The sequence below is a fragment of the Pholis gunnellus genome (genome assembly GCF_910591455.1).
Source record: "Pholis gunnellus genome assembly, chromosome: 19".
NCBI lineage: Eukaryota > Metazoa > Chordata > Actinopteri > Perciformes > Pholidae > Pholis > Pholis gunnellus.
In genome coordinates this window covers 10,599,143-10,619,456 of record NC_136546.1, presented here as the reverse complement: position 1 = coordinate 10,619,456, position 20,314 = coordinate 10,599,143, and the positions used below count along the sequence as shown (strand labels likewise).

Sequence of the window (20,314 nt, the reverse complement as noted above, 5' to 3'; positions counted from 1 at the left end):
CCATCAGGGCGGTTAGGTTTGTTAGTCAGAGACACCTCAGATCTCATTTTAAGAAAACTTTCTCCACTAAAAATGAATTATAAATAACAATTAATAATATTTTTTTAGTGTCATAACTGTATGTTCAGGGAGACTATCTGACTGTTGAGTTGGTAGTTTTGTGACGGTATTAAGACTGCAACTACAGATTATTTTCATTATCAATTAATTTTTTCTCATTTTTTGGAATGAAATATGAAGAATTGTCCGTTACATGTTTATAGAGTCCATTGTGACGTCTTCACATGTCCAAAACCCAAAGATAATGAGTTTACTCTCATAGAAGGAGAAGAAAACAAAATATTCACTTTTTAAAGTTGCAACTGTTGAGTCATTTTTCTCATTGGCTGTTACAGATGGTGGTTCAAATTCCTAGAGTTTCTAATGTGGCGAATAGCTGTGATTAGCAGCACAATGTGATGCGTTTTGGGACGGTGCAGTTTCATCCGTCGGATGAGTGAAACCATTAATGAGCTGCAGCTCGGCTACATCTGCCCTCGCTCAGTACCCACCTACTGCAGGAATGCCTCACTTCTTATGTGAAGCAGCAGCTAACGGGGGGACCACAGGGCCAGGAATGTTAGCCGGGCCACATCCAAGGTGCCTGGGCAGACTTTCCATGATGCGACTGTGTCGCGGGGCGGCTTTAAATAGCTGCCGGTTGTTTACTCTTCAGGTTGAGAAAGGGAGGACTGTGGGAGCGAAGAGGTATAGTTTTGGGTGGAGAGACGGCCCGTGGTTCAGTTAACTTAAGTTATCATAATACACACGGCACAGGAATAGGTCTGCAAAGGTTCTGAGATGTTCACAAACCTATTCACCAAAGATATCAAAGCACAAGAGCAGCCCGGACGTCCAGTCAAGGAGAACACGTGGTGATCAAAAAGATGAGGTTCCAGGGCATCCATACAGAGACACTAAGGGGGAACACTTTGTCCCAAAACACTTCACACCTCAAATAAATACCAACCTAAGACAAACCCTGCAGCCTATTAGTGGCATTTGACTTTTGTACATGTATTTATTATGGTTATTGTCTTGGAGCAAGTTGATTAGTCAGCCTGCTACTCCATTTGATTCTTGTCCTTCAGCATCCCGAAGTAGCAAAGACCTTTATACGTGATCGCCTCCTTAGGATCCAGATCACCGTACTCGCTAGTTAGTTAGTAGTTAGATAGTAGTTACTCTGTTCTTCTCACAATGTGACCGCACGTGAGTGAACATGGAGTGAAACGGCTGTAAACTGTCTGTGTGTGGTAGCTTTGTGCTGCTATAAGTTGATAAGGCAGCCAGGAACACATATTTGCATCACACATTTGCTTCACAGCGAACTCTGTCTGTGTGGTTGAAATGTTCCCATTCCAGCGTGTCTTCGGTGGGTTTTTAGGTTGATTTCAAGTGTGAGCAGGATGATTTGGATCAGGATGTCAGTTTTATTTATATAGCACAAAATCACACATTTTCCACAGGGCGCTTTACAATCTGATCAGATTTATTATTTTGTATTACTTAAACATTTCTTTGTTGCTCTGGTCTGTTTGTGAAGTCTTAATCTCGATCATATTTGGTGGACAGACGGGCTTTTAGTCTGGGAATGTCTCATTTAATTCCAGTAACGACCTGGGTATCTCACAGTGGATACTCTTCCTCTCATAATGTCATAACTATGAAATGAACAGAGACATACTGTTTGTATTTGATTACCAAGAGTTTGGTTTTGACCATGAAGGAGATTTGTGCTCTTCTTGAGATCTGAATTTGTTTCCCTGAATACTGAGGGGAAATTGCCTCTATGATTGTCTCCAACTACAGATGGACACAACATGTCGCAGAGTAATGATTTGTTATTCTGGGACATGTACTGCTCAGAAAACTCTGATAAGAGTTTGACCTTTAGTGATTGATCAGGGACACACAGTCTTAATTATATTCATAACGTCAGGTCCAATGTCTGTATCCCACTTTGTCCTTCACCACCTTCAGTTCAACGTCATCTCCTCTGTCTTGTCAAAAGTGTATTTTGTAGAAAATCATTTCTTATTCTTCTCTGCAGTGTTTTTACAGTTTTCTTCCTCTACGTACACGTTATGTGCACGAGGCGGTGGGTGTCGGGCTTTTTAGGGCTGTGTTTCCCAGAGTCCATTGCAACGCGTCTTCACAGATATTACATTTACATTTGAGAGGCTGTAGCCAGAAAATGTTGTGTACTTAAAGTTAAATAGTTTTGTAAGGGGATACAATCTTGTATCACTGTTGCGTAGTGCTGTGCGATATGACCAAAAATGTATATCACGGTATTTTGCATAACTTCGACGGTACCACGGTATATCACGGTATTCTTTTCAATCTCATATATCTTACCATTAGGCCAAGTGTGCGGGAGAGAAACACTTTTATTTCAATGTTTTCGCAGCACTGGTTTATGAATGCGGTCTTTTCAGCAATTTCAATTGTTAAAATCGACCAGAGATATTTGACTTTCACACATAGATTCTCATGAGATCTGCTCTATGATGTCTTTCCTAGTCTCTCCTCCCTGTGTCACGGTGTGGGTACATCTCACTGGAGTAAGGAAACGTTTCAGAATACCCTTATTTGATTGGCTAAACTGCATCACGTGACGTGATTTACAACGCATTGGTCGGCGTTTTTCCTGCACCGCTTAACAAGCGCCTTAACAAGCGCCGTAAATGCTGGAAAGGAGCGTGAATGAGTGCGCTGCATAAGGCAAAGGCCCGCAACCCACTGAAAACGGGTCCGCGGCGACCCACCAGTTGAGAATCTCTGGTCTGCAGGATCGTGATGAGCGGTGAACAGCTGTTCGTGTGGCGTGTCTTCCGTCTCTTCCGCTTTCCTTCACCTACATTCCCCTGGGTCCTAAGTCCCTCCCTTTACAGCGTCTTATCACCCTCTATATACCAACGTACATCTATTACAAATGCCACACATATTAAACGTAATCAGCGTTGCATATGTGTCAAACTCTGTCGGTGCATCTCCGGTCTGTCTATGTTCATCCTGCATCAATCTGTTCTGTTCTTTAATGTAACGTTGTGCACGTGATGAGCCTCTCCCAGCTGTTAGCAGACTGTTGTGCTAGCAGGCGAGTGAGCTGTACCCAGCATGCAGTTCGGCGGTGAAATTTTATAAATGTACAATTATTAGTGTAACAAATTGTTTCTGTGTCACAAACTGTTGTGTCGTGGTGTTTTGCCCTGTTAAATAGCGTTAGTTGTGGGTTATTCATTGTTGTGTTATAAAGTTAGAACCATGATCAAGGGTCCCTCTCAATACAGTTAATAGAACTAGCTCCGACTGTGACGCAAGCCGCGGCAAACAATGTATTTTGCCAACTGCTGAAGATTGACAGTTGTTGATAAGCTGTGCTCCGGTATGACGGTATATGACAAATTCATATCGTACGGGAAATTAATACCGGTATACCGGTTGAACCGGTATACCGCCCAGCAGTACTGTTGCGTACAGTTTCATCATATTAATATATACGTATATCCTGATATAGTACGCTTGATAAAAGTGTTGATCGATACCAGATGGAAATGTCTGTGTTAGGCAGAATCAAATGGCAAATACAAATGCAGGCACTTCATCACATTGGTGAAAGTACCAAATACTTGCCACAAAGTGTCCCTGCACATTGGTTTACAGCATCGCAAACAGTGGCCACATTCCTCCAGAGAGATTAGGAACAGCTACCTCTGTGTGTCAGCGGCTGGATGGAGGGAACTGTGTGCCCATGTAAATGAATCTGACGTGACTTGACTAGCACTGCCATTGTGATAGCAGGTCAAATAAAGGGGAAGGGACAAAGATACCACAATGGCTCGACCTTTACACAACCCATAACATAAACAAACAGTCTGAATCAGTCGATAAAGTTCCCTTGAAGCTGGAAAAATAAACACCACTGCTGTCTGTGATGGTGGCATAATCTGTACATTAATTTCTCCGGCGAGCGAGTGTTTGGGCTCTCGGTAGAACCAACATGGAGTGAGCTGCCCGGGGGGCTGGAAGCTGATGGTTAGGAGAAGGCTCGCCACTTGATGTGCAACGCAGTATTTCTGCGTCCGTCACCGAGGTGCTGATGGCACGCAGGTCGACGATAAGTACCTCGCTCTGGAGCCTCTAAACATTCCTTTTGAACCCGACAGTACTGTAATAATGACTCATCACATGTTGCTGTAAATAGCTGTTAAACGCCAGCTGTTTCAAATGTAATTACAATGCCGAGAATTCAGACACGCATACGGTATATTTGTCTCATAAGTTGCTGGTAGCTGGTGTGATATGACTTATTTATTCACACTTATTTGCATCAAATTCCGGCCTCACAGAGTGCGTAGTGACTTTGTTAAGCTCGGTAGAAAAAGGCCTCGCTACATTACTGGTTCTTGTGTTCTAGTCCTCTTCAATGTCAGCGTAGAGCTGGGCCGTATAGAAGAGATCTAGTTTCACTATATGTAATCTCAGCACCCAGAAGTATTGATATCAGAGTAGCCCGCAGCGTTTTATAGTGGAGGCTTATTATGCTTCAGGGGAAATGGTCACATGGCAAAACCAACATTACGTTCACTTCACGCAGAAAAAACAGAAAAAAGAAAACTGTATTTTCAACCACCATTTACCACCAAAACCCTGCATTTGTTTTGAAAGTGTTTTAAAATGGTACAAATGTATTCATGTTCATCCTATTTAGTCAAATGCTTCAGTGGTAACAAATTAATCATACGATACGACACGATAAAAGATGAAATAAAACCTTTGGCATGAATCCGGACTGAAAGCTGAGGTGCTGCGTTTGTCCTCTCAGCTCCTGGAGCTGTTCGACAGCGAGGACCCGAGGGAGAGGGACTTCCTGAAGACCATCCTGCATCGGATTTATGGAAAGTTCCTGGGGTTGCGTGCCTTCATCAGGAAGCAGATCAACAACATTTTCTTGCGGTGAGTGAAATGTTAAAAAGGGAAACATGTTTCATGTCCTTTCCCCCTTTTTTAATTTTGGCCGTACAATTTTGGCCGTACAATACAAACAGATTAACCTCAGCCTTCTAAAACAGAGAAGGGAGACACATGTTCAGATGGGAGGCATCGTATGTTCTCAACAGCAGTGTGTCGATTCTTTACGGCTCCTGTTGCTGTGTGACAATGGGCTGTAGACGATTGAAACGGCGGCACTCGACGTCAAAGTGCACCCACTTGGACCATCTGCCACTGAGAATAAAAATAGTGCCCCAGTTGTCAGGCTGTGTCTGTACATACCACGGCTGCACCGCGAGACGACGATGGGTTACCAAGCAATGACGTTTTGGATCATTGCGTTGCATAAGAGCGGCGCAATGTGCCGGGTTTTTTTCCAAGTTGTTCTTCGCTGGATATTTAAATAAGACTTCAGAGACACAATATCTGACAGGAACACGGTATTAGAAGCAGTCTGAATCAATTGTTCTGATCCCTGTGCTCTGTTGGGTCCGTGTGTGTGTGTGTGTGTGATTGTTTTTGTTGCAGGTTCATCTATGAAACCGAGCACTTCAACGGTGTTGCTGAGCTTTTAGAAATCCTGGGAAGGTGAGTAATAATGTTACTATCCTCTAATACCGAGGTTCATTTATTGTCATTCTCAACGAAAATTAAGTTGTAGTCTCTTCATGCTACACAAGAATGAAAAAGTAATCCGTAACAATTAATGTCCTTCAGCTTTAACTGTTGAGTTTACGAGTTTATTGTTATGGTTGTAAAATACTGGATGCATTTAAGAAAAGTACAACTTTCAGCCACTGGCTTTGGGTACTTTACGTCCTCACTGAATGTATTGATCAGCATCAAAGAAACGTTGGTCTTTATTGTGTCACAGCTTTACTGCAAACAGTCCGTGTGTGTGTGTGTGTGTGTGTGTGTGTGTGTGTGTGTGTGTGTGTGTGTGTGTGTGTGTGTGTGTGTGTGTGTGTGTGTGTGTGTGTGTGTGTGTGTGTCTTTCTGCACAGTTATCCGTCTAACACTGTTTCTCTGTTTGTAGTATCATCAACGGCTTTGCGTTGCCTCTGAAGGCCGAGCACAAGCAGTTCCTGATGAAGGTGCTCATCCCGTTGCACACAGCTAAAGGACTGGCCCTTTTCCATGCACAGGTAGGAGAATCTGTCTTTAATATTATTATTTTTTTATAAATCACATTCATTTTGGCTGCATATCCTGTAGGATTTTAGTGTATAACTAAAACGTGCAGTTTGTTAAGGATTGTTTCTGCAGGATTAAGCATTGTCATGATGTCATTTCTGTTCTGCAGCACTTCCTGGTGGCCTGGAAGTGAAACTGCATTGTTTCACTGATTATTACTGCGTTTCAGTGCATCTTAAATTCATCAACACGACCATAGTGGGAGTTTATAAGAATAATAACATTTATCAGAGCTTTTAATTCTAATACATACATATTTAAAAAGAGATAATGGTTTCAGATGATGTCAGTATTAGTCCGATGCCGTTTTTGGGAACAGTGTGTACTTTTACTTCTTTCTTTTGTGTCTCTCAGCTGGCCTACTGTGTGGTCCAGTTCCTGGAGAAAGATCCTACACTTACTGAACCGGTACTTATTTTTATCATTCCTCCCACTCAAAGCACAACGCCTCGAGCACTAAATGAGTCTACACTGCAGAGAAATGGGCCAGCGGCCACCCACTCGAGCAGACTGGGGTTGTTGTTTTTTTCAATTTCTCAGCAATTTTTCACGAAATTCTCTGCTATCTTTCCTGTGCAGGTGATCCGCGGGCTGCTGAAGTTTTGGCCAAAAACCTGCAGCCAGAAAGAGGTAATGAGCACGTCTAGAAATACACTTCAAACATTCGTCAACCAGATCTTCATGTTGCTTCACGGTCTGCACCTTGTATCCGATTAGGTGATGTTTCTGGGGGAAATCGAGGAGATTCTGGACGTCATTGAGCCAACACAATTCAAGAAGATCCAGGAGCCGCTGTTCAAACAGATCTCTAAATGTGTGGCCAATCCACACTTCCAGGTACGCTCATGACACAAACGTACAGAAGCACACAGACACGTTCAATCAGTCTACGACCTTAGTCTTAGATGCCGACGGGCGTTTCTGTTATTTAGTCCACTCCATTTATGTCGATGAGGTATAAGGAAATGCAGTTCAACAGCAGCACAAACTGCATCCCGCAGTCAGGAAGTTAAAGATGGCTGCTTATTCAGACCCGACATATGAAATTGCCGTCGTGTTTATGTCTGACAGAGGCGTTTGTTCGCTCCTTCATCTGAACTTTCGTTTTCTACGGAGTTAACGTCAATGATTGAAAAGAAAAGGGGTCATCAAGCGCCACAAACACAATCCGACTGAAGCCTTTCTTCAGTCTTTTTTTTTCTTATCCCTGTCTCGGCAGGTCGCGGAGCGGGCGCTGTACTTCTGGAATAACGAGTACATTCTGAGCCTCATCGAGGAAAACATCGACAAGGTCCTCCCCATCATGTTCGGTAGCCTCTACAGAATCTCCAAAGAGCACTGGAACCCGTAAGTGCTGCAGTCTGACTAACGGATCATTAACACATCGTAACACTGAATCATTAGCTAGTGGAACTATCTGATTATATCAGATTATGTTTACACTTTACAGACATGTAGACGCCACCATGATGAACCTCTGCATACATTTCCTGTATTACTCACGAATAACTGATTTTCTGTGAACCAGTATATCTCCTTATTATTGTATATGTAGAGTTCATATTAATGAAAGATTTGTGCTGCGTATTGACATAAAAACACAGCAATAACATATAAAGTTACAATTACTCCATGAGATGAACGAAGAGAGCCTTAATACAAACAATAATAACTCCCAATAAGTTCATCCAATGCCCTAATTGTTGATGTGTGTGTGTGTGTGTCTGTGCGGTGCTGCAGGACAATCGTAGCTCTGGTCTACAACGTGCTGAAGACGCTGATGGAGATGAACTGCACGCTGTTTGATGAGTTGACTTCCTCCTACAAAGCAGAGCGGCAACGGTGAGTCACAGATGTACATGGACTGTAAGTTACATTGTTTGACAACTACTGGGCCACTTTCAGTAAACTGTCCCCGGCGCCACACGTACACTTCAAACAGTATGAACTTCCCTCTGAAAGAATGAAATAAGTGCAGCGTCTCTGTCAGCTCCTCAGGGGCCAAAGTACCTTTTAAAAACCAGATGTTCACTTAATCTGACGAGCGCTGAGGACCGAGGGGCCTTTCTAAATCATGTCCAATTGATTGAATTTGCCACAAGTGGACTCTAGATGTATCTCAAGGATAATCGGCTCAGGGTGCACCTGAGCTCTGGATAGCAGGGCCGTACCAAATGTCATTTTTTTACCAAATTCAAAGCTTCTGTTGAGGTTTTTGGATGTATACCGTCATATTTTACGACGAATAAAGTGACTCGTCGAGTTAGTATTTTACTAAATCAACTGTCTCATGAATATGAGTCGTCAGTGTAATATTTGTTCCTTTTTCTATTTTTGTTGTGTGTTGTCTTCCCAGGGAGAAGAAGAAAGAGCAGGAGAGGGACGAGCTGTGGAAGAAGCTGGATGAGTTGAGGCTCAGCAGCGGCGCTCTGGTCCAGAACAACAGCCACGGGCTCCCGAGTGTCCAGAACAACAACAACAACAACAACAACAATAGTAATAGTAGTAATAATGACAACCAGGACAAGAGCGCTGAGGCTGCAGCCGTCACCACAGACGACAAAGATCCCGACGTCAGTGTGGCGGCCAGTGAGAGCACCCCGTGTGCCAAATGACACCGGATGTCCGTTTTTTATTCCGTAACGGTTTGACATCGTGTTCAGGACTGTCAGGAGAGGATTGACGGAGACAGAAGAGACACAAATTACACCTCAACAGTATATTAAATCTACTAGAGTGACTTAGGACGCCAGCATTTCTTTGGCAGAAAATATATATATTTCAACTTAAGACTATTTTTGGATGTTACAGTGTGGCTGCAGTATATTGTTTATTTGTCTGATCAAAGATTTATCCATTCACATTTAGTTTCTTAACTGAAAAATGATTATTTCTGTTTGTTTATATTCGTTGTATGATACATGGGAGGGGAGAAAATAATGATGACTTGAATTTAATGTTTCCGATTGTGCTGCGCTTAGACAAGCTGAATAGCTATTTAAAGATGTCTATTTTTTAATGTGCTTTTCCTTGTTGCTGCCAACACTTGGGTGCAAACCTCAAGGACGAAGGGAACTGCGGTGTTTGGGAGTATTTGGGGGCAGATGGGACCAGAATCCATCTTTAAACATTGATCCGTTGATGTACAGAAAAGGACCGTTATCAGGAGCAGAAGAGGCTACAGCACAGCTGTCTCACGTCAGAGATAGAGAATGGGAGGTTCATGGCCAAAAAAAAAAGATAAATCCTCAAGAGTAGTAGTCCCAGATATGGATTGATATCTCCGAGAGTGACTCTCGTTGGGACTACGAAGTTAAGACTTGTTCACAGTTTGGTAAGATGGAACATTTGTGAGATTGTTTTTGTGTTTCAGGTGTTGGTAATTCTTTTTTTTTCTTTTTTTTATCTGGGTAAAAACGTGAAAACACACCTGCATTTATAAGATTACACTAAAGTATGTCGTTCAAGCCTGACTCGAATTGAAGGAAAGCTTCACTGGGTTTAGATGAGAACATCCGTACCACAGTTAGCTCTTTCTCATCGAACTCTCAGCGAGAAAGAGAATACAAGTATTTCCCAAAATGTCCAACTATTCCTCTAAAAGTCGTAGATTAAGACATAAAAACATGACGCCTACAGTACTATACTTTTCCTGAGTGTCGACGAGGCAAATATTTTTCAATGTTTCCTTTTTGCAGATGGATTAAGACGGGATGCAGGAGTGCGTGTTTGTTGAGTGCGTACATGTTGGTTGGTGAGGCTACTTAAAGGGACACGCCACTCAATGTAAGGTTTTCTGTACAGTTTATCGTTTCCTCCGTCTGAGGAAGCGCTTAGGAACATAAATGGTTCACCGTCGAAGCTGAATAGCAAAGACTCACACTCGTCTCACCACTTATTTGGCGTTTTACAATTCACAAGCTGATGTCGTGTATTGTAAGTTTTTATAGCCGAACAAAGGCTCGTCATGAACTAGTGATATCAAGAAAATGAATGCTTAGCACAGCAAAATCCAAGTAATCTTTAGCATCAATGCCTGTTCACTCCCTGCATCTCCCGACTCTGTAACCTCACGTTTGCTTTTAGTTTCTGCCGTTGGGAGTTGATAAATCTGTTCATGAACTTAATCAGACTGCCGTAGATCATAGGAACAACTTGTGACTTATTTTTTAAATTGAATGGTGTTCCCTCTGAACTCCGAGTGTCTGCTCTCTTACTTCTAAGTCCATGTTTTTAGGTCCAGTCTTTTCTGATGCCTTTCTGTCAGTACAGCATTCCAACCTCTGTGACGTTTAAACAAAAAAAAAAAAAAAACTGTGTGGGGAACCTGTTTTGTAATCGCAGATCTTATTTAGGTTTCACCATAAAATAAAGTCTACTTTATCTTTCTACTCAAAGCATTACTACCTCTGTCTTTTGTCCCCTTTTCTCTCTCACTGGTTTGTTGAGTTGTAGTACAGCCTGGAGGTCAACAGATGGCGCCAGATTTGTCATCAGCATTGAGCTCCTGGGCCCCCACAGTCAAGAACATTGGTGTTTCATATGACAAATGCATTTCTTTGACTAGTTATAATTTATATAAAACCTTTATTTAATCAAGTTTTCCCATTGAGCACGAGATCTATTCGGTAAGAGAGACTTGATTACAGCACGAGAAATAAAGAAATACAGCCAGTCACACGACGAACAATCACAACCTTTTCTAAAAATGTCCAAAATTTACAGTTTAAAATCATCCAATGGGATGAGACTCTCACGTTTTAATGTCCTTTTGAAATTCTTTCTATTTATGAGGTGGAAGAAGTACTTCCTCACGATAGCAAGCAGCGATGGTAATCGGTGCTCTTTAGACACGTCAGTCAAAGTCTTAATGGAAAGATAAATGATTCTGTAGCAATCATCACAGCTCATGTAATCGCATACTGTCACCACAGCTCATGCTGTAGTCCATTGCACTTATAGCTGGAAGTGAGCAATCGTTAATACTTGTTCCACCTGTGCTTTTCATCCGTGACAAGTCAATATGCTTGATTTATGATACATTGTCAGTGTCAGGGCTCATTCAAGGGGTATCAAATTAAGTGATTTGCCATTAAAATAATTACTATGAGGTTACAGCTTACATATATGTGTACGTGTATATAGGTGTGTGTGTATGTATGTGTGTAATATTATCTCCGCTAGGAGGATCATGCCATGGGTCACGTGTGTGCTTCTGTGAGTGAGTGTGTACCTCTGTGTCCGTCAAAAGTTTTCCATCATGAAAATGAAATGTTTTTCTTTTGTGAGACTTTTTTAAAATTATTATTAAATAGCTTTGTGAATATGTTCATGCAGGTGTTTGTAAATGTTGGAAGTTGTTTGCTGTTCTGAAAGCGCTAAATCGTGGACGTATAGGCTTACAAAGCCTACACTTTTGTCAATGCTTAGGCCACCAGGCACCTCAAAATATATATATATTTTAAACATTTCATTTTCATGATTAAAATGCTCCCTCGACAATGTGTTTGCCATCACGTGCACGCGCCTGGTTTTAATGTGCGCGGGGTTTGAGGCTCACATACTTGTAGCCCATTACTGTGTAGAGGGAGAGCTAATGGTGTGTTCAGTGAACCACACACCTGCCGGAGATCTGCACTCTTTTGAGCGCACCTTTTCTGCTTCACCAGTGATGCGTCCGCCCTCATCAGATATACTGTCACTTACATGTGTGACTTCCTGTAAGAGCTGTAATTTCCCCACGACAGTCGAGTTATTCTGGATCAGATCACACGCGCTAGGACCCCATGCTTTTCACGGAGCAGGTAGGGCCCACATTAGCATGGTGATGGTGACACACCCACCTGTGTAAAAGTCAGTCTCCGTGCACACATCTGGCTTTATGTGTCCGGATTTCACCCGCAAACAGCGACATAGCGAGCTGCTTCATCCAATGACTCTGAACTTCTTTGACAACCGGACCATCTCTGCCTTCACGTCCAAACTGAGCCCCGCTGCTGACATATGTGTGGGGCTGACCATCCTCTCCGTGGGTACGTGCAGTCATTTGCTCTCATTTATGTCTCACTTGAAAGCAGAGTAAATGGTGTCCTTATTGAGCTAGTGGACGAATAAAGCCGTACAGAAAGATATGTTAGTTATCAAAATGTGTTATATTTCCTGCTATAACTATAATACAAACATGTACTTTACTGAAATACAGGAAGAAAGCTGATTTTATGTGGAATTGATGGAAAAGAGCACTTATTTTTTGAAAAGTGTGTATTAATTTATTTGCTTATAGGCTAGGTTTATCATAGTAATCTGTTATGTATCGCTATTTCATTTGTATTTATATTAAAGTGGCTGTATCAGCACTATGTTTAGATTATTTTCTAATCTCTACTTTCTTGGTGCAATTAATGCACGTACACTATTTTTATTTTTCCTTTTAATTTCATTGAAATCTTTTTTCTCCTCCACAAATTGAAATATTTATGTATCTTAGATATTGTTCTTGAGCTGTAAATTGAGTATCTTTCATTAGAAAAACACAAAAATAAAGAAAGACTTCATACACTTTAAACTAGAGGGCACATTCCTCCAATTGAGGCTGCTTATTCTAATACAGAAAATGTCACCTACTGGCGTTTTGTCAGACCCCTGGCAGCACTTCCTAAGGCGTGCATGTTGCAGTAAACGTGTGGTGAATTCAAGCAAAAACATTCATCGACATTATAGTTGAGCTTAAAATAAGTAAACTAAGAAAACAACATAATGAAAACATGTCACAACATCACTTGTTTGTTTAGATAATGTCAATGTTTATTGTCAACATTGAATTATTTTCTGTATACTAAATGCTAGGGGGCAATTCCTTTTTCATAGTCTGCGTTACATCAATGATTAACAACAACATCTACTTTTGTCAGATGAAAAAAACTCTTGTTAGGACCAACATGTCCCCTTCTTAAAACTACTGTAAAAACTACTATATTTTCATAATGTTTTCCACTTTCACTGAGTTATAATTTTAACCACATTCAGTTCTGATCATAACTAAGAAATATTCATACATTTTAAGAATTTTAAGTCTGTCAAAATGTTTGTTTACATAATACCACTGTTGTTGTTTTTTTGTGAAAGAAAATGACCAAAACTTGAATTATTATCTGTACGCTTAATTAGATTTTTCTTGGATTTTTTTCTTGGATTTTTTCATAGTCTGTGATATGTTAATGATTAGCAACAACATTAATTTTGCGGCATTCGCTGGGATGAAGAATTGTGGGATAATTAATATCAGTCGGTTTATAAGACTCAGTACATAGCAACCAGACTCCTTGATAACGGTTGCCAATCACTGAGGTGCACTTGCTATTCCCTAAACTAATTACACTTGTGATTAATTCTAAGGCGTGTGTTCTGTAGTTATGATATTTACATCACTGTATCTGTGATACACCCGATAACATGCTTATTTTCCAGTATCGCAGTAATTGTGCTTGTTATCCAAAAAGTCAATTAATGCAGCTTTTATTTTGATTATTTAGACTTTTTTTCCTGGTCTTCTGTCTAGTTGTGCTCTCTGTTCTGGGCAATGGGCTGGTTCTGGTGATATGTTACCGCAGGAGGAGGAAGATGGTGGGCTCGGAGCTGCTTTGCGTCAACCTGGCCGTGGTCGACTTCCTCTCCTGCATCTGCTTCTACCCGCTCTCCATCATGTCCTCCTTCCACCACATGTGGCTGGGAGAAAACATCACATGCGTTTACTACGGCCTCGGTTGCTACATCTTTGGCCTGTGCGGCATGTTCACCGTCGCCGCCATCAGCATCATCCGCTACCTGAAGACCTGCTACAGCCTGGTTTATGGTGAGGGCAGTTGTTGTTGATTGGTTCGGGGACAGAAAGCCCATCATGCTCATTATACTGTAAGATCTTTTATGTGTAGAAGAAGCAAAGTAAGGCAGAGAGCGTCGCATAACCTTTTTACTTGCTCTTTTTTCTGTCAAGAGGTGAGAAATTACATTGGAGTTTTGACAATGTCTTGCACAAAAGGTGCATTTCTGTGCATAAATGGCCACAGTAAGGAGGTTCTTTCAGAGGCTTGACAGAACAGATGCGTCTCCTTGAAATAGGAATGGGTTTGTTTTTCATAGCTTAAAAATGACTTTTCTTTCTCCAAGAAATTTCACTTTACAATTTCAGAGCTTAAAAATCTGCCATGAAATTGTTCAAAATTGCAGGATCCATATTAAATCACTTGGTATACGACCAAGGTATTTCACTTACTTTAGTCACAAAGGAGAGACAAAGTTGACAGCAGAGAGAGGTCAAAGAAAGCTTATTTTTTGACATTTGACATTAGTTTGACAAATAAACAAGCATATTCTTTATTTTACTGAGAATTAGATGTGAAGTTTGACACCACTCTCCTGTCTGTACAGTAAATATGAAGCTACAGGCAGCCAGCTAGCTTAGCTTAGCACAAAGACTGGAAACTGGAGGGGGAACCGCTATTTTGGCTTTGCCTACCATATTAATTAGTGATCTTGAGAATTGCTGATAGACGAGCAACCCCCCCCCCCCCCCCCCTATTTTCAGTCTTGGTGCTAAGTTAAGCTAACTGGCTACTTAGCTTAGCTTGTAGCTTCTTCTTTCCCGTACAGACATGAAAAGTCAATCTTTTAATCTCACTCAGGGCAAGAAATTGATGACGCAAACTTGCCAAAAATGTTGAACCATTTTCTACTTTCAGCACTAACGCATTTGAGACATTCCTGCATACAATATGTAACTTACTGACAGATAACTAAACAGTTTTTCTTCACAGCTGTGTGGCTGGAAGGAGCCAACATCCAACTAGTGTGCTGTGTCATCTGGCTCGTGGCTACTGTGTGGTCCAGCTTCCCTCTGATCGGCTGGGGCGAGTACGTCCCTGAGCCTTACGGACTGTCGTGCACCGTCGCCTGGAGGGGTTATCACACCTCAGCCAAGGACGCCTTCTACGTCATCTGCTCCTTCGCCTGCTTCACGATGGTTCCTGTCCTCCTCATCGTGGTGTCCCAGTGTCGGATCCTCCACAAGTTGTCCCGCTTCTCCAAATCGCTGTCTGCAAGAGGCATCCGCAACAACCTGAAACATGCTGAAAAACGGCTCTCCGTGGTGAGCGAACGAAGGTTTCTTCTTCTTCTTCTTCTTGAGGTTATGTGGACCACTCCTTGGCGGGGAGCAGCGATCTCACTTTCCTTACATCTAACCAGTTTTCCTCACACTTGAGACAGAAATGCATGTAAAACATGTTCTATGTAATTGTAAACAACATGTCTCTAAAAGAAAAATAACTGTTGAATCTAAATGTTGAATCAAGACGTGAGACTTGACTTGGACTACAACTTGAGGTACTTGAGATTTGACCCCTTAAAGACAAAGCAAAAACAAAATCTCAGGTGTCATCAAGTCACATGTCAAGTCTTGATGAATAGAAGGCATTCTGGTCTCAGTTGTGGCTCACCTTCCTCTTGGGCTCATAGTTTGATCAAATCTGAACAAACAGACACCACACACACACACACACACTCCTGTAATCAGTGCAACATACTATTTCCAATGGTAGCGATAGCACTGGTGTACATTAAATAAACATTTATAAATCCACTAAGAATTCCTGAGGAAAAAAACACTTTTTATAACCTAACATCTGGCCCCATACTCATCATATTGAGGCATTTTCTTCAGCTATAAAAGTAATCCGGACACTGACACTCACATGGATCACAAGTACTTTGGTTATCAGATATGTGGTGTCATTCTTTCAGCGGCACGATTTGAATATAGGATGATTCAAAACGAATGTTTTTAATCTTTGTAAGTTTACCATTGAGGACTTGCCTGTGCTAACCAAACCTTTCCAGAGAAGTAATCCTCTGTAATCTGTTTCTTCCTCTTCCAGATGTTTTTCTGTATCAGCCTGGGTTTTGTGATAGCCTGGGCACCGTACGCTATAGTGTCCCTCCTCTTCATTTTCCACAAGGAGAACCTGTACATGGCTCCTGAGGGCTTTGTTTTCCCCGCCCTCTTTGCCAAAAGCTCCCACATCTACAACCCGTTCATCTACTTCTACTTCAACAAGACTTTCCGGCGGGAGCTTCGCTGCCTACTCCTCCCTTTATGGCCCACGCTGGGAGGTAATCGAGTGAGTGTTAACCCCGCCACGGGCCACCAACATCCCATCCACATTCAGCTCCAGGAAAGAGCCTGCGTCCAAAAGAGGCCCTTTGGTTTGCCTCGGGACCGAATGCTCAGCAAGAGCAAAGGCAAAGCAGTGCACAGCAGCGGCAACCCTGTCCCCAGCAGGCCGGTGTACGCCTGCTGGGGGTCCCCGTCGAAAAAAAGCTCCCACCATCTCGGACAATAAAGTTGCCAGAGGCTCCCTGTCTCTGTGTGAACTCTGTTTCACTGTTTGAACGGGTGTTTATCCAGCCATCAACCAAAAGTCTGGTCCTGAACAGATATTAATCAGTTCCCATTGTGCTGATTTTGTTAATTAAAGTGTATATCTACTAAACAGCCTTCATCCTGTTGAATCCTGAAGTCATATATTCTCAATGAGTATTAAGCAGTAGCTTATGAGTATTAAGTAGTAGCTAGTCCTTTGTTGTCATAAAAAAAAAACTATTTAGGGAAAAAACTCACATTTAAATTGTCGTTTCAGTGTTTTATTCAATGTTATACCTTCATTTGGCACGCTTCTTACATTAAAACTAACATAGAGTTGACTGTAATCCCTGGTTACATGCAAATATATTCTGTGGTCAATAAATGATTGTATTATGCAGACTTTGCATGATGGTGTTCACTGAAAGTTGTGCTGTGCCTTCTGCTGCATTCGTGTCATATCGAAGTTATGAGTTGCCAACTTGTAAATAGCGCTAACACCAACTTCTAAGTCAGAATAACGTCTGAGAGACCGAAATACAGCCACTCAGAGCTGCTAACGTGGCTCATTCTTACAGCAACTTCACATGTCACAATACGTACACTCATCTCATTTATGGTTTTCAATACTGCAGAAGACATCAAATCCATGATAACTGAGAATAATAAACTGTTAAAAAAACACATCTTGTACACCACTCTTTTCTGATTGTATACATGTAATTGTTCAAAATGTTCAGATACCCTCACATTGTTATTCAGTCCGTGGTCTCGTTCTGGGGAAAATCAATGGCTGCATAAATGGAGAGAAATCCAAACCTGGCACAGATCATGAATCCCTCTCATCTCTTCTCTTAATAATCAGCTGAGTGGTTGAACAGCTTCATGCGTCATAAAGAAGACAGATTCATTTGTCTGTCACTCTCACTGTATAATAAGCTCCATTTAGTCCTTCGTGGAGGCAATTAAGCATTTACAGTGTGTTTAAGTGAGAGGACGAATCAATCTGAATGGGGATAATTCAGATGACTTAGTTTATTTAAAGCCGCTATGTTAACGTTTTTCTAACCACAGGAGATTGAAAGGACTATAGCTTAATTAAAGGTTCTCTATATGATATTCACAAAACAGGACAAAGAGAGTGACATTTTGCTTTCAGGTCAAAGCACAACATTAAAGTCGTATTATAATGTGTCAGACTGTATTTGTGAAAGGTCTTTAAAAATCAGCAGTGAGATGTTCCGCGTATGCACTTCAGATTATGTAACATCTTGACAATAGTTGACGTTGATGTGTTCTCTATGGTCCAAATCATCAACAGGATTTAGCTGCATTCGTCGGTAAGAACTCGTCATCAGGAATTTTACTGTGGTGACGCACACTTAACAAAGTCTAAAAATACTGTAAAAAGTAAAGAAAGAACAAAGCATGAACGGCAGCGCTGTGCTTTGGTGTGTTCAAACAATCAACTTTGAAAGGAAAAAGCTCCATGTGAGCATGAAAAAGTTTTACAAAGTGGCATATCAGTCGGTGGCACCTGAATTACTTTCCCCATCCAATCAAAACACACACTCACCTCTACAAAATGGGAAACTATTTCAAAAGAGAAAATAAATAAACTGACAATGATTGAAAAAAAGCCACCAGCGATCTATTCAGTGGCTCCATGCTGAGCTTTTGACAACTGGATGGAAACCATTAACTTTTGGTCCTCCGGGGCCAGGGCCAACTCAAAACACTAATAACAAAAGGGCAAAAGCGCTGTTTGTTTGTCTTAATCGCCCCCTGCTAACAAGCTGTCTCTGGAGGTTGCATGTTTTGTCCAAATAATTGCAGGTTGGTTGGATTGGAGTCCCTGAATTTCCCACAATCTCAGAATTGCGACATTGCTCTTAGAAGACAATGAGGTTCTGTTGGCTCCATCAGACTGTGACATTTAACACACACTGGGGCGGTTTGCAGCAGAGTGTGTGAAGCGGTCGATGTGAGAGTCAGTACCCCCCAAAGTCTGAGGCCATGTTTCTCTGCCGGAAAGCGATAGCCAGGTATAGTACTCTATTTACGCCACTAGAGCACTGCGAATGCAGGGTTTCTTGTGTCTCTGGAAAAAAATTAATGGGAGCCAAAGCCTTCCGCTATCAAGCTCCTCTCCTGTTCCTCCCTCCTCCCTCCTCCTCTCCCTCTCCAATTTTATGTATCCGTGGGCCATTAATGCATGTTTCTAACTTGGCTTCTTCCATGCAGCCTTTCTGTGTTTTTTTCGCCTCGCAGGTTTCCTTGGTTACACCTGTGTCCGTGGCCCTGCCTGACACCCACTGCGACTTTCATTATGAAGATACATACATGAAAATAACATGTTCTATTCTTCTGAATCACGACTTTGTTCTCACTAACACCGGCCCCTCTCTTCATTCACTTTCTAGCTTGCTTGACCACCGCTGTGCTTTCTCTCCCTCTCACTCAATGTGATCACACATAATAATATATCACTGCATCTGTATGGTTAGGGTATTAATTAGAGTAAAATTAATAATCAACAGGAAATAAATGTACAGTCGCTCAATCCTCCTGAGTCTGTGTCTGGACTACAGCTGGAAGCAGCCCTCCCTCTGTGTGGACAAGAAAGAACTCAGCAGGCCATTCATGATTATAATGAGAAAAAGAAAACTGCAGGTTACCTTTGTGTTACATTGGGTTTTATTAGGGATTCACTTTGTGCAGGGCAAAATCTCTTGTTATCTATATATGTATGTGGATGTTTAGTTGTACATTTCAATGCATTGTTTTGGAAAGCTCTCATGTAATGCAGATAGAACCTCACCTTTTATTCAAAGTGAACAGAACAGATTCAATTTTCAGAATTCATGCAGTGTATTCTACAATTAAAGCCCTCTAATGGCAACTGGATTATGAATGAATCTCACCTGAGTGACACTTTTCCTGGTGGAGTGTACAACCCAACCCAACAGGGCTTTTTCTTGTGGAGTATTTGTACATTGTTGTATTGGTACTTTTACTTGGATGTGAATAGATCCTCCACCACTGTGTATCATGTATGTACAGCATCATCCCAACGTATTTTAAAGTATCCTTATAAATCAAGTTCTGTTCTTTGTTCTGCGTGTTTTCATATTGTGAGAAGTGGATCAGGAGGTGTGTCTCTGAGCCGGCTGTGATTGGTCACGCTGGGTCACAGTGTGCAGCTTACTGTTTAAGACAAACTCAAAATTGAACTCTGCTAACCCTCGATCTGCGAGAGTCACAAGGAGACTTCCTAGTGATTAACACACACAGATGGATTGCTCACTTCAAAGTTCACCACAGCTGTTCAGTTAAGAACTGCATTTCAACCTTCACATCTTTTCCCCCTTTATGCTCATTTTATTGTTGAACTTTCTCCTGCTTGTTGCTGTCTGTCTTGCCCTTGTATTGTATGTGCGGGTAACACTATATTTGGCCTTGGTGTAACATGAAAGTAGCCTTAAAAACCCAACTCTAAAGGTACATCTGCGCGCGTGCAGCTATTCATGTGTGTACAGGGGGGATGGGACCCTGTTTTTCGGAGGCACTGGCAGTCACGGCATCTCACCCTCGTTAGCCTAGAAATGGGGACGAGGTGGCAGGCCCTGATGGGAGGCACGGCGATCTCATTATTGGAGCAAACTG

The 20,314-nt window shown here is 41.8% G+C and overlaps 2 protein-coding genes across 2 annotated transcripts in view; both read left to right on the top strand.

The window, feature by feature from the left end:
- ppp2r5a (protein phosphatase 2, regulatory subunit B', alpha isoform) overlaps positions 1 to 10,628 on the top strand; it is a 30,383-nt gene extending 19,755 nt beyond the window's left edge. The window contains exons 5-13 of the mRNA XM_079180434.1: positions 4,871 to 5,001; positions 5,566 to 5,625; positions 6,074 to 6,182; positions 6,586 to 6,639; positions 6,811 to 6,861; positions 6,949 to 7,068; positions 7,451 to 7,578; positions 7,972 to 8,073; positions 8,588 to 10,628. Of these exons, the coding sequence (XP_079036560.1) occupies positions 4,871 to 5,001; positions 5,566 to 5,625; positions 6,074 to 6,182; positions 6,586 to 6,639; positions 6,811 to 6,861; positions 6,949 to 7,068; positions 7,451 to 7,578; positions 7,972 to 8,073; positions 8,588 to 8,846 (1,014 nt within the window). The 3' untranslated portion in view covers positions 8,847 to 10,628. The remainder of the gene's footprint in view (positions 1 to 4,870; positions 5,002 to 5,565; positions 5,626 to 6,073; positions 6,183 to 6,585; positions 6,640 to 6,810; positions 6,862 to 6,948; positions 7,069 to 7,450; positions 7,579 to 7,971; positions 8,074 to 8,587) is intronic.
- Positions 10,629 to 12,163: 1,535 nt separating this feature from the next.
- On the top strand, positions 12,164 to 16,628 carry opn8c (opsin 8, group member c; the record flags this gene model as incomplete). The annotated part of the gene is made up of 4 exons (XM_079180686.1): positions 12,164 to 12,263; positions 13,790 to 14,083; positions 15,045 to 15,376; positions 16,164 to 16,628. The coding sequence occupies 4 exons, from the start codon at positions 12,164 to 12,166 to the stop codon at positions 16,626 to 16,628; spliced, it is 1,191 nt and encodes a 396-aa protein (XP_079036812.1).
- Positions 16,629 to 20,314: the final 3,686 nt, after the last annotated feature.